General features: G+C 43.0%; 1 protein-coding gene across 2 annotated transcripts in view; it reads left to right on the top strand.

The window, feature by feature from the left end:
* Window positions 1-1,421: 1,421 nt before the first annotated feature.
* The window catches only part of KPNA6 (karyopherin subunit alpha 6), a 53,188-nt gene continuing 40,251 nt past the window's right edge, over window positions 1,422-14,358 (top strand). The window contains exon 1 of one of the 2 annotated variants that reach the window (XM_029228908.1): window positions 1,422-1,501. In XM_029228908.1, coding sequence (XP_029084741.1) covers window positions 1,498-1,501 — 4 coding nt within the window. In that variant the 5' untranslated portion in view covers window positions 1,422-1,497. Of the gene's footprint in view, window positions 1,502-7,924; window positions 8,240-14,358 lie in introns of those variants that run through there. The other variant, XM_029228906.1, reaches the window with a different exon arrangement.

The raw sequence follows: 14,358 nt of genomic DNA, 5'->3' as shown, positions 1-14,358 counted from the left end.
GAAGTCAGTAAGGACCAGCCTAACTGTCAGATTGAAATGTTTGGGCATTACCTAAGGCCGTTAGTAGGAAATCACTAAGCAGAGGACATGATAAGGTCTCTGCTTTTAAAGAGATAATGGGTGCAAATGGGAGAACCTGGAGGCACACCAGTGAGGAGGCAGGTAAAATAGACCAACAGAGAATGAAGAGGTCTGACCTTGAGCAGTGGCAGTAGGAGGAGAAAGATAACACTCCCTTTCCTGACCCTGAGTCCTAGAATTGGCTTTTTGAGTTGTTTCCCTCGGTGGGCCAGGTCCACAACTAGAGGTGGCAATTTGTTATGGCAGGACCTGGACTTCCAAAAGATAGCTCCCCCTTGGGACCAGTGACTTGAAGACATAGCCTTCCTCTGTGTGTTGAGGTGGGGGACAGAAGGACCGGAATCCTATTATGCAAAAAGGGAGGTCTAATGTGTACCAGCCATAAGTTCCATGATTCAAAAGACACACGACAACGGGACTTCCCTGGTGGTCCAGTAGTTAAGAATCTGCCTTCCAATGCAGGGGACGTGGGTTCGATCACTGGTCGGGGAACTAGGTCTCGCATGCCGCAACTAAGAAGTCCACATGCTGCAGCTAAGAAGCCCACATGCCCCAACTAAAGATCCCGTGTGCCGCAATTAAGGACCTGGCACAGCCAAAATAAATAAATATTAAAAAAAAAAAAAGATGCATGAACCTCAGAGCCTCAATTTCCTCATCTCTAAAAAGGGAGATCATATCCCTTTTTTTGCGTAACTCACAGATCTGTTCATTCGTTTGTTTATTCATTCAACAATTATTCATGGAGCACATACCACGTGCCAGATACTGTGCTAGGTGCTGGAGATCAGTGATGAACACTATAGAACTGACTTGTGCCCTCAGAGAGCTTGCAGTAAGGCTAAATGAAATAGCTCTGTCAACTATAAAGCACTGCACCGGTCTCATTATTTTTCCACTTTGTATCTCCCAATAAGATTGTAATCGGGTTTACTCTAGACTTCTTCATTTCCTTATCGCTATATCCTTGAGCAAGTCACTTCACCTTTCCAGATGACTCCTTATTCATATATCCAGCTCAGGGTCTATGGGTGGTTTTAACTACAAAAGGAAGGAATACCTTTCTGGGAGAAAAAGTTTCTACGGGAGGAGACCTCACTACAAAAAGGAAATAGCAGAAAAAGCTGAGAAATCCTAAGCACACTTAACTTTCTTTAGTAGGTATCCCTCCCAGTTTTTCTCCACCCACTCCTTTCATATTCCATCCTTATTCCCCGCCTTTAGTAGCAGCGGTCTCTTTAAATGCGGTCGTCGCTGTGAACTAGGCGGTGGGGCCGAAAGCGCGTTTCTTCCCGGGATTGTTAAGTTGTTTGTCCGTTTCGGGCTGCCGTCCTGTAGATCCGCCATATTGTCTGCTGAAGCTGCCGCCGAAGCTGCCGCCGCTGCCGCCGCCAAGTAAGAGCGAGCGGAGCCGCGATGGGTGAGTAAGGAAACCAGGCAATTGGGGACTCGGGCTGAGGCAGTGTCGGGGCTTGGAGTCTGGCGAGAGCCTGTTTGCAGTCTGCAGAGGATGTCTGAGTCTCCTCCAAATAGGGTTGAGGGGAGAAGCCAGGCCGGGAGCGCCGCTCAGGCCAGTTTGGGGCCAGGTTAGGGCCCAAGCGGGGAGCAGTCTTTGGGGGCTGGTTTCGGGAACACCTTGCCACTCCTGGAGCCCCCACGTGGTGGCCCTGGGCCGGACCCCACGCGTCCCGGAGGTTAGAAAGGGGCTGACCCTCCGGTCTGGGCCGGGCTCCCGGTGGCAGGCCCGGGAGGCGTTTAAGGCAGCCCTCTCCGGCGTGTGTCTGACCGACGCGCCTCTTAACTGGATTCACTGGTTGCCCTAAACTCAGGGAAATCCTCCCTACGTCGCAGAGAGAGTTCTCTGGCGAAGGGACGCCAGGCGAGCCAGCTCCAGGCCTGTAACCAGGGGCAGCCATGCCGAAGGCAGCCTGGGCCGCTGAAGGCCGGGAGAACTTACCGAGCCGAGGCGGAAATGGGGTGGTTCGGTTGGGTTCAGAGTGACAGCCTTCGTAGTGGTAGAAAACCAGTGCCAAGATCTCGTAGTCATGTATAGGTCTGGGCCTGGCCCTGGTTAGGAGAAAAGGAGCGACCTGTTGCTCTTTCTAAAGGGACTCCAGGTAGCAAGGCCTGTGCTCAGAGAGAATACGATGGCGAAGTCTTTGGACTTAGGGACAGAACCATCAGTGGTACTTCTTCTCCAGCAATGAGAACTATTAAATTTGCTAAGCTCTTCCTGTGTGCAGGCATTGCTCTGATTGCTTTACATGTCACGTTTTATTTAATATGCACAACCTATTTATTGAGATAGATACTGCTATTATCCCTATTTTACAGATAAGGAAACTGAGGCTTAGGGAGGTAAAGTAACTTACCCAAGGTCACACAGTCAGTGGCTTAAACCAGGTTGATCGCTCCAGAGCCCTAGTTTATAGCTGTTGTTCTTTATGGCTTGGCCCCCAAGTGATTGGGCTGGAAAAGGGGGAAAGAAAGCTTTTAATCCTAGGCAGAGTTGTAAAGGTGTTTTGTATTTTTGCTAGTGGGCCCACTTTGAAATCTTTAATCTGAAAGAAACTGGAAAACTGCAAAGTGAATTGCTAACCCCAACTATTGTGGGTGTGTTGGGGGTGGGGATTGAGATTCTGGGATTGAGTTTTGTAAGAAACCTGATCCTGAGGAAACATAAATTACTCCCTTGAGCTGCACGGCAATGACTTTAGAATCAGATCTGGTATTATAATCCTGCCTGCTACTTCGTAGCTCTCATCCAGAGAAGTCACTTAAATGTCAGATGCAGTGATGCATATGGAAAACATCCAGTACAGTCCACGATAAATGTTATTTTCTTCCTTTCTGAGCCTTCCTTTCCTCATCTCTAGAAAGAGGGGAGGGGGCAGGGTTATCGAGGTGTTTGAGAATTAAATAAGATACCACAGTGTTTGGAGACTAGTAAGGGCTCTATAAATATCAGAACAGATTCTTTTCCACCTTCAATAATGTTTTCAGTAATGTTTGTTCCTTTCCTTTAAGTACTCTGGTTTCCAGAATTCTCCATTAAGACTGATAGGCCTGTCCTTGTAGCTGCAACTTTATGAATCAATGAAAAATTTTAGGGGCTTTTATGTTATAGATTTTGTATCGGCCTTCAATTTCAGGAACACTGCTGCCTCAAAGGGAAGGGGCTAATACTTAGTTTATTAAGCCCAGTGAAATAAATTTGACAGCGATTTACTCAGTTTTTACAGATGGGGAAACTACCTCAGAGAATATAACACAGTTAGTTACAGCAAAGCCAGAAGTGAGATTCTTATCCATTTTGCTGCACATAAACCTCTAAGAAGACTTCAGGTGTGATTAAATTTAATCCTTTTCTGGTAAACTTTGAAATGAAAGTTCTTCAATAGAGCAACAGAACCTGACCAGGGTCCTGAAGGGGAGTTTTAGTCTACAGTCAGGCAGCCTCCTCTCTTCTCTGCAACTCCATTTCAGGTACCTCCCCGCCACCCCCATCCCGCCTTGCACCTTGTCTTTCTGAACACCAGGCCATTGGGGTTTTTGTTTTGTGGGGTTTTTGTGTGTGGGTTGGTTATTTTTGTTTTTTTCTCTGATCCTTATACTACGGGGTGAAATGTATCCTTACATTTAATCCTAACATCAAATCTGAGATAATTTGGGTTATCCCCATTTATAAATGAGTAAACAGGCTTTGAGAAGATTAGGTGATTAAGTCCAAGGCTGGTGATCTAGGCCCTAGGGCTGGGAACACTAACATGGCCTGCGTCACACCTCCATGAATCTAGAACCTGCTGTGTTTCACTGCCTCTCAAGAGTACGCTCCTCGAGCTCTGGCCTATATCCTATACTATTTCTCCTGTGCCAAACTTCACTAGCCTTAACAGACCTTTGCAGTGATTTCATTGCTCTTAGGAACCCTGTGGGGTTGAGGCTTGCAGCTCTGGAAGTTACTTTTTCTAACCCTCCCTAGCAGAGACCGCAGCCTCTCAAGACTAAGTCTTGGCAGACACCGGTCGTTTTTATCACTGTTCCTGCCATCCTGCTAACCAGGAATCTGGCAGCACCTTCCCAGCCCCAGGGGGTAGGTCTTGATTGATATAAACTAAACCAATCATTGTAATTCTATCTCCCTAGGCTGTGATTGATTTAAGTATGGGCATGTGATGCAGATTTTGGCTAATGAATGTGAAGGGAAGCCTGGAGGACTTCTGAAAAAGAGTTCCTTATTTGCCAAGTTTTATTCTGTTGTTTTTTTGCCACTTTATATTTTAACCCAGGTATCACCAAAGTGTGAGAGCTTCAAAGAGATAGAGAGATAGCAAAGCTATAATAATAGCGAACACTTACATAGAACTTGCTATGTGCTAGGCACTAAGTACTGTAATACTAATTCATTTATTTCTCAGATTCTCACATTCTAGTTGAGAAAACTGAAGCACAGAGAGGTTCAGTAACTTAAGCAAGGTCACAGCTAGTAAATAGAGGAAATACTCAGGTAGTATGGTTCTAACCAAAATATGGGCTATTAAGGGCTGTGTTCTGCCTCTGGAAAGGAAAGATCCCTTTTCTGACTCTGAAATTGCCATTAGCAATGCTGGGATCATGAGGCAGAATTTAGAAATAAGAGCAGGCGGTTCTAAGGGTGAGGGTCGAGAAGACGGAAAGAATCTGATTTCTTCATGATGTTTTTGGAACTGTCCTGTCACTGGGCTCTAGGATACGAAAAGCTGCTTCTGGTTTGCTGCAAGTAACAGAACCTTTCTGATAATGCCTCCAGGTCAGGAAGTAATTTAGCTCATTTCTTAGTTTCCCTCCAGCCTTGCCCACCCACCCACCCACCCCACAGTTCATAACAGCAACTTAGAGAGCTACTAAACTGTGTCCCACAAGCATCAAACTCACTCCCCCTTCCTGCTGTACCTTTCCTACATTTTTGTTAATGGTGGGACCACTGGCCCAGACACTAGGGCATAAGATAGAAATCTTACCTATCTTTGGTTCCTTACTCTTTTCTTCCCTTCCTATATTGGCAGTTGTTGGATACTGTGATCCTGTTACTGATGTCTTCCCTAAATTGTTTTGTGTATGTTTTTCTCACAGCATAGTCCCACAAAGACGTAATTCTGTGGTCTTTAAAATTGCTAAGTCTCAGGCTCCTTGATGTGAAAATATGATAATACTATTTATTAATGTTGTTAGTGAAGTGTCAGTGAAGTACTAGATGTCAGAAAATATTGTAAATTGTAAAGGTGTTGTTACTTCAGGAGCCTTCTAAATCTGTTCTATAGCCTCCTTACCATGACCAGTTCTGCTGCAGCAATGTTGCTAAAACACCCTTCTGGTCTTATCACTCTTCTCCTTAGTTTAGGAACCTTCATGGACTTCTTTTTGTCTACAGGATAAAATCATAACCCATAGGGTATGGTATTCAAGGCCTTCCTGTTGACTTTACTAGTCTTACTCGATTTAATATTTATCCACATATCCTGCATTCTACTCAGACTACCTCCTTGGTATGTACTTCACCTTTCCTGGTAGAGAAAGTGACAAAAGCAATCCCTTCCCCACCCATCTTTTCCTATGAAAATCTTGGCTGTTTTACAAGATTTAGTTTAAATGCTACCTCCCTCAGGGACCTTTCCCAAATATGTGTGTTACGCCTTCCAAACTGGAAGTGAACTATCCTTCTGAATTCTGTAGCACTTTGTTCTTGCCTTTCATATAGCTCTTTTCATATTTTATCTTGTGTTACAGTTATTTCATTCTGTAATACAATTAGAGCTTTGACCAATTGCTTAATCTCCAGAGATTGATTTTCCTCATCTCTTAAAACAGTGGTGATAGCATCTGCCTCATAGGAGTGTTAGGGTGATTAAATGAGCTAATGCTTGTAAAGTGTTTTAACATGGTGTTTAGCACACAGTGAGTACTCAGTAAGTGATAACTAATTGCTATTAGTCATACAGTGAGCAAATAAAGTACTTAGTATGTGTCAGGCCCTGTGCTAAATATAAAAGATAAATCAATTTGTCTTTTAGGGGAAGGCAGAAACATATTATGAATACTTGTCAGAAACATTTTTAGGGATTAGGCAGGCAACTGTTATTTGTTAATTTCAGCAAATGTTTACTGAATGCCTATGGTGTGCCAGCTACTGTTCTAGGCCCTGGAAATACAGCAGTGAACAAAACAGACAAAAATATATATATATTTTTAGTGAAATCCTAGAGCTTAAATTCTAATGGGTAATCGAGTAAAATCAACCAAATGTAGACTGGCGGGCCAACTAGAGTCCCGTGCAATCTGATGAGGTCCAGCCAGTTGTTGCCATGACAGAATGTAGGTCTAGTGTTGCCTTACTGCATAATTTCGCATCCCTTTCCACAATCCCTCTCCCCCTTGAGATTGGAAATCTGAATTTTCATATGATTTCATAACAGATTAAAAATTTTTAGATGTTACAAGCTAACTTTTAAAATCTAAACACATTTTGGGAATTCCTTGGCAGTCCAGTGGTTAGGACTCTGCTTGCATTGCAGGGTGCCCGGGTTCGATCCCTGGTCGGGGAACTAAGATCCCGCAAGCCGTGAGGCAAGGCCAAGAAATATATACACCGTATTTATTATAAAAGGATTAAGACAAGTGTTTTTAAATTTATTTATTTAATTTATTTATTTTTGGCTGTGTTGGGTCCTCGTTGCTGTTTGCGGGCTTTCTCTAGTTGCGGCGAGCAGGGGCCACTCTTCATTGAGGCGCACAGGCTTCTCATTGCGGTGGCCTCTCTTGTTGCAGAGCACGGGCTCTAGGCACGCAGGCTTCAGTAGTTGTGACACGTGGGCTCAGTATTTGTGGCTCGCGAGCTCTAAGAGTACAGGCTCAGTAGTTGTGGTGCACGGGCTCAATTGCTCTGCGGCATGTGGGATCCTCCCGGACCAGGGCTCGAACCCGTGTCCCTTGCATTGGCAGAGGGACTCTTAACCACTGCGCCACCAGGGAAGCCCAAGACAAGTGTTTTTAAATGTCTTGCTGATCATGATAGCATTGTGTATTCAGTAAGTATTATTTTTAAGCATATTATACATTCAGAGTAAGGTGCATGAGAGAGTGTAAGTCCATATTTTAAATAATCTTCTAGATAATTTTAAATCTTTGGCTGACTTAGATCTGATTAGCTGGTCATTATGTTATTTTGTTTTGTTTTATTGTGATGTGGCAGGTGAAATTCTGGTACTTAGGAGCTTTTACTTCCAGAGACATCAGCTCTGCTGTTTCTTTGTTCCTCTTCCTGCATTATTAACATTATCTTCCATTCATTTTCTTTTTTTTTTCTTTTTTTTTTTTTTGCGGTACGCGGGCCTCTCACTGTTGTGGCCTCTCCCCTTGCAGAGCACAGGCTCCGGACACGCAGGCTCAGCGGCCATGTCTCACGGGCCTAGCCACTCCGCGGCATGTGGGATTTTCCCGGACCCGGGCACGAACCCGTGTCCCCTGCATTGGCAGCGGACTCCCAACCACTGCGCCACCAGGGAAGCCCCATTTTCTTTTTTTTAATTTATTTATTTTATTTATTTATTTTTGGTTGCGTTGGGTCTTCGTGGCTGTGTGCGGGCTTTCTCTAGTTGCAGTGAGTGGGGGGCTACTCTTTGTTGCAGTGTGCGGGCTTCTCATTGCAGTGGTTTCTCTTGTTGTGGAGCACGGGCTCTGGGCGCGCAGGCTTCAGTAGTTACAGCATGTGGGCTCAGTAATTGTGGCTCGCAGGCTCTAGAGCACAGGCTCAGTAGTTGTGGCGCACAGGCTTAGTTGCTCCACGGCATGTGGGATCTTCCTGGACCAGGGCTCGAACCCATGTCCCCTGCATTGGCAGGTGGATTCTTAACCACTGTGCCACCAGGGAAGCCCCCATTCAGTTTCTTGATAGGACTCTAAGCTGTTTATTTATTTTGTGAATGTTAATTTAGTTAAAACTAGCTATCTTGTAAATCCACTTAACTAGGCACACAAACTACAGTGTCATGCAGTATGATAAATGTGAATGAACTAGTGTCTTCACCTGATTGGTATAACTCCCAGTCTTCCTTCAGGAAAACTTGGCCACCTGACCAACAGATAAAAGTTGCCAGTATTAATAGGCTAATGCATAATAAAGGTAAGCCTTACTTATATATATGTAACATTCGTATATATTATTTTTATATATATGTAACATTTGTATATGTTATTTATATACATATATATGTGTGTCAGTTACAACATATGTGTATGTTTTTCTTCCTATGTCCCAGTTGATTTTGTATCGCATACTTCGGAGACCATTATAAAATGATAAATATTTTGAGTGGAGCAGTCTGCAGTACTATGGATTTATATAATAAGGGGGTCCACCCCGGCGTAGGGGGATCAGGGAAGGCCTTTAAGCTAATGAGAGCTGATCTATGGATAGTTGTCAGTGGCAGGGTGAAATGATTATTTCACAAGCAAAAGATTGGTAGGCTAGGTGGGTTGGTAGCATAGGGGGAATGATATTTGGACCTTATCCTGATAACAGTGAAATGCCATTGAAAGGTTTTAATCTCAGAAATGACGTGATCAAATTTATTTATTTTTATTGCTTGACTGCTCTGGGGAGAATGAATTAGACTGCGATAACATTCCAACCAGGAGGTTCTTGAGGTAGTTGGTTCTTAAGTAGTGTGGTAGTCCTAGCAAGAGATGTTGATGGAGACTGAGGTAGTAACAGTGGAGAATAAGATTTAGGAATTTGAATTAGCAGGGCTTGGTTATTGGTTTCATCTGGAGGCTGAAAGTGGTTGGGGCAGGGTGGAATTAAGCATGACTCCTAGGCCTCTTGCCTTGAGCAGCAGAGTGGATAGTGATGCTTTTAACTGAGTTGAGTTTAAATTTGGACATTTTTGAGGTATCTCTGTGACCTCCAAGGGAAGCTGTCCAAAAAACAACTGGATAGAGAAGTCTGGGGCTCAAGCGTGGGGTCTGGGGATGGAGATGGAGGATTAATCATCCGTTTATATATGGTAACTAAGACCACGGGAGTCACTGATAGTGCCTATGAAAAATGTATATCATGGGAGATGGGCTGAAAAGAGGACCTCAAGTTTCATTAGCTTTAGTGTGCGGGAAGAAGGGGATCAGCAGCCACAATTTGAAGAAAACAAGTAGCGATTGATGTCTCATAAACCAACGGAAAAGAGTATTTCAAGAAGAAGGATATGGCTATCAAGATTGAGTGCTGCCAAGAGGACGGGAAAAATAAGGACTGAAAAGGTCTATTGAATTTAGCATTTTGCACTTGATCAGTGTCTTTTACGAAAACAGTTTTGATAGCATGGAAGCAGATTGGAGTGGGCTAAGAAATAAGAGAGGAGAGACAAACTGTTTCAAGAAGTTTGGAGTAAAGAGAAAAGGAACAGGTTAATGAGGCTCTTATAAAGTCTAGGCAAGAGATCATGAAGATCTGAGTTAGGGTAATGGCGGTAGGAATGGAGAAGAAGAGACAGAGACAGTCCAGAAATAGGAAATAAAGCTGACCATTACTAGTGATTGGATATGGGGATGAGGGGAAAGGAGTTGTCAAGGGTGACTCCCAAGTTTCTGACTTGAAAAGCTGAGAAGATACTGGTACAGATCCCTAATCCCTTATAGCATTGTTTCCTCAACCTTTCCATCCATTATCACCTTCCTAAGAAGCCTTTTTAGACATCTCTTTTCCCTAATGCATCCCTCCCATGAAATTTTAACATGCAGATATACTCTATATCTTTTTATGTACAGTAAGTATGTCTGTGCTTTATACATAAAATGAGTAAGCATAAAGCTTGCTTTTTATTCAGTGCAAGGTTAAGAGCGACTAAACAAGATTTTTAGGTTAAAAGTTAAAAAGCTATTTACATTTAACTAAGTTTTATAGCTGTATTTGCTGAGTAACTTTTATTTACTTACATAAGTTGTAATGTATCAAATTGCATATGCAAATTAGTATTTATAAATACAGAAACAGTGTAATCAGATTTTTAAAAATCATTTAAAGTTGTTCATTTTCCAGCAAAAACAAAACAATAGAGAAAAATCAGTTTCTTAAAATTATTTTTAGTAAACTTTTTAACTTTTGCTGATATGAGAAAATAACTTTTAACTAGCTGCTAGATAGTCGTTCAGATATTGTTAACATTTTTCTTTTTAGCACTTGGCATAATTAATTGGGACACATTTTAATTTGTAGAATTAAATAATAAAATGTAAATTTTTAATTTAATTATCAAAACCCATGTCACACACAGAAGCACTGAGGATCAAACATAAATAACATCCACAGGGCAAAACAGGCATGCTCAGGCCACCTCTTGTCATATGACTTCAAGATTCAGCCATCAGTCAAGAGAAAGTCCCCCAGTCATGGCTGTCTGTTTGCCATAGCTTTGTAGTATAGTTCTTGCATACTTCTTGTCTGCCTTTTATGAAGTCAGTGTCAATGCTGCTCATGTAATACTCAAGAAAATCCAGCAAGAAAAATTAGATACTAGGGAATAAGTCTTTATTTGTAAGGTTGAGCTTTGGAGGGCCACATACCATTGTAATATCTAAGTTCTCCCCCTCCCCCATGAACCAGTTTCACCCTTTTGAGTGCATAACACCTCCAGCAGGGTCTGGGATAGAGCCCTGTATAGTCAAATAATATTAATATTTTCAGGCAAATCATTTGACTGTTAATTGAGTGGGATTAATAAGGGCTATAAATAGTCTCATGTTAATTTTGTTCAGGTTTTGTTGCTAAATGTATTTTGTGTTATATATACTAAAAACCTTATTTTCCGAGCTCTTTTGATTTCAGAATTCCAGATACGGGATTGTGGATAATGAAATGTATAAGGAATGTATGAGGAGCAGGTTTATGGAGATGATGACTTAAAAAAATTTTTTTTTAAGCATTTGAGGTGCTTATGGAACATGGATAGAAGGAACCCCTTGAGTATTAGATATGCCCTGCAGATGTAGATTTGAAAGTCATCAGCTTTTAAATCTTCCAAAGAAGCAATAATTGTAATGAGACGTGGTTAGAATTGCTTATCTTGGGGTGAGGTAAATGGTAGAGAACAGGCCCTTTCTGAACTCTGGCTCGGGACTTCCCTGGCGGTCCAGTTATTAAGACTCCATGTTTCCACTGCAGGGGGCACAGGTTTGATCCCTGTTTGGGGAACTAAGATCCTGCATGCCACACGGCGTGGCCTAAAAAAACAAAACAAAACAAAAAACTCTGGCTTATTGGTTCTTACAGCCTAACTTTGGAGGGAATGAAGATGGAATAGAAGGATAAAGGTTAAGAGAAAGGAGCTACAGTGTTAGGAGAAAGGAAGAGGAAAAACCACCTGCTAATGGAGAGCAAGAAAATATAGTCGTCCTCTTTGACTCTGACTTCTGGGAAATTGCCCTCATGGGGAATTGAAGCCTTTCAAAGTAGGTGCTGGGAAGAAAAAGGAAATACCATTGATTCAGCATTTAGACCCTAGACACTTTCACGTTACCTCATCAATCATACTGGGCTATAAAGTTTATTATTCTCATTTTATAGGTAATGGAAGCAGAGACTCAAAATAGTGGGTAATTTGCCCATGGTTATTCAGTTGGGATTGGAACCAGCTCACCTGACTCTCAAATCAGTGCTCTTTCTCACTACATCATATTGGAAGGAGCTGACAAGGCTTGAGGGGCAGCATTGAGTGTCTGTCCGTAGCATGTCTAATGAGGACAGAGAGGGTTCCCTTTGTGTGGCCTCTCAGTGTGGCTCTTCTTCCCCATGTTGTCCTGGGCTCCTCAGAAGATTGCATCCCAAATCTAGCTCCTCCTTTTTGAATTAATATGTACAGGTTAGAGAAATCCTGCTTTTATTTTGTTACAAGGGCTGTTAGAAAAACCCTTTCTCCTATTACCAAAGGTTGAAATGAAGAGCTAGTCAGAGAGATTTGTGTAATACACCTACAGGCCATGCAGAACCCTCCTTGTCTGAAGACTGGGGATGGAGGGGCGGAGTGCTGCAGAATAGGGGCCAGCAGTTCACTGTTAATCCCAAAGACATTTTGCTTGTGGGCCTTTGTATTTATACCTCTCTAACCAAACTGATCTTGTCCCTCAAACCAACCTTGGGCTTTCTGATCTCTAATCTTTGCTCCTGGTAAACTGCGGTCCCTCCCTACACCATTACCTTTAGAAATATTAACCATCTAGCCTTCAAAGACCACTTCAGAACTCACCACACAGTAAAAATAGTTCTCACTTCCACTCTCTGACATCATTGCACACTTAGATTCATTATGTTTTTTGTTCTTTTTTTTTTTTTTTTTTTTTTTGCAGTACGCGGGCCTCTCACTGTTGTGGCCTCTCCCGTTGTGGAGCACAGGCTCCGGACGCGCAGGCTCAGCGGCCATGCCTCACGGGCCCAGCCGCTCCGCAGCATGTGGGATCTTCCTAAACCGGGGCACGAACCCATGTCCCCTGCATCGGCAGGCGGACTCTCAACCACTGCGCCACCAGGAAAGCCCTGTTTGTTGTTCTTGATGCTGTGAGACTAAACTAGGTTGTAAAGCTTCCTGAAGGCAGAAGCTTCTGCACAGTGCCTGGCACATACATTTTATTAAATGAATAATAAATCACTTGTCTATTTGAGTCAGTTTGGAGATAACCATTTGGATTTCTCTTTTCACCTTGATTCCTTGAGCAGTGTGAGTGCTTGGGAGATATTCAGTGAATGTTTTTGCATTGACTGAAATGGAAGGTAAGCGCTTTGGTTTTCCTACTTTAAGTAATTCATTTTAGTTCCTTGTAGCACCTAGTGATAGTGGCAATGGGGTGTCGCTAGGAAGGTAAGAGCCTCCAGATTCTGCACAGTCTACAAGGGATATTTGGAATTTTTCTTTTGGAGAAATTGGACTGTAGCTATCCTGGGCCTCTCCTATGTCTCTCACCACCCCTTACTTCCCCATTCCTAGGTCTGAGCATTGCATTTATATGTAGATTCAAGGGCCAAAAGGACTAGTAAATCCTAGGAGAGAATTAGGATTAGAGAACTTGGACTATCAGCTATCTGGTTGATGCAGTATCTCAGTGTGCCATGCTTCACTTAGGCCTTGAGCTTTGAATATATAGTTGTGTGTACAGAAGATTGTTTTTCCCACATGATCTTTTAGCCAGACCTCCTGATTTATAGATTCAGCTTTGTTTCCTGGAGTGATCATTCTTCAGCCCAGTCTTGTGAGGATCTGCCAGAATATGAGCAGCCTTATTATGGCCCCATTATGGACTAATCCAGTTGTCCATAGAGAAGTCTCTCCCATTGTCTTGGTTATTGACAGTTCTGACAGGCTTACAGATAACAAACACCCTGAGAACCTCATGCTGTCAGAACTGTTTCATACTGTTTCCTTGTTTGCAGTATTTCTTGGTCATAAAAAGCTCTGAGAGAAATTCCAGAAGTTTGAAAAACTATTACCAAACCTAATTCTACCTTACTAGCACAGCATTTTACTATTTACAAAGTGCTTTCATGTGTATTCTCATTTGATCTTCACTGTAACTCTGAGGTAGACAGGGCAAGGGTAAGAAAATTGAGATACAGATAAGTGACACCCAAGGCTGTATACTTGTTAAGTAGCAGACCAGAAATCAGATTGTCTGGCTTTGTAGCTCCTTTCAGTAATACCACACTATTCCAGTGTGCCTGTTGATATTCTATCCAGCACAGTGCCTTCGCTCAGCCTAAGTATTTCTTTTCTTTTTTTAAAAATTTATTTATTTATTTATTTCTGGCTGTGTTGGGTCTTCGTTGTTGCGCACGGGCTTTCTCTAGTTGCAGCGAGTGGGGGCTACTCTTCATTGCGCTGGCTTCTCTTGTTGCGGAGCACGGACTCTAGGCGCGCAAGCTTCAGTAGTTGTGGCATGCGGGCTCAGTAGTTGTGGCTCGCGGACTCTAGAGCGCAGGCTCAGGAGTCTTGGCACACGGGCTTAGTTGCTCTGCGACATGTGGGATTGAACCCGTGTCCCCTGCATTGGCAGGCGGATTCTTAACCACTGCGCCACCAGGGAAGTCCCAATGTTAAACTTTTTTTTTTGTTTTTTTTTCTGTTTGTTTGTTTTTTTTGCAGTACGCGGGTCTCTCACTGCTGTGGCCTCTCCCGTTGCGGAGCACAGGCTCCGGAAGCGCAGGCTCAGCGGCCATGGCTCATGGACCCAGCCGCTCCGCGGCATGTGGGATCTTCCCAG

The sequence above is a fragment of the Monodon monoceros genome, unplaced genomic scaffold (assembly GCF_005190385.1).
Source record: "Monodon monoceros isolate NGI ecotype Baffin Bay Population unplaced genomic scaffold, NGI_Narwhal_1 Super_Scaffold_18, whole genome shotgun sequence".
NCBI classification, from domain to species: domain Eukaryota; kingdom Metazoa; phylum Chordata; class Mammalia; order Artiodactyla; family Monodontidae; genus Monodon; species Monodon monoceros.
Note: the sequence above shows the minus strand (reverse complement) of the source record. Positions and strands in the feature narration are given on the sequence as shown.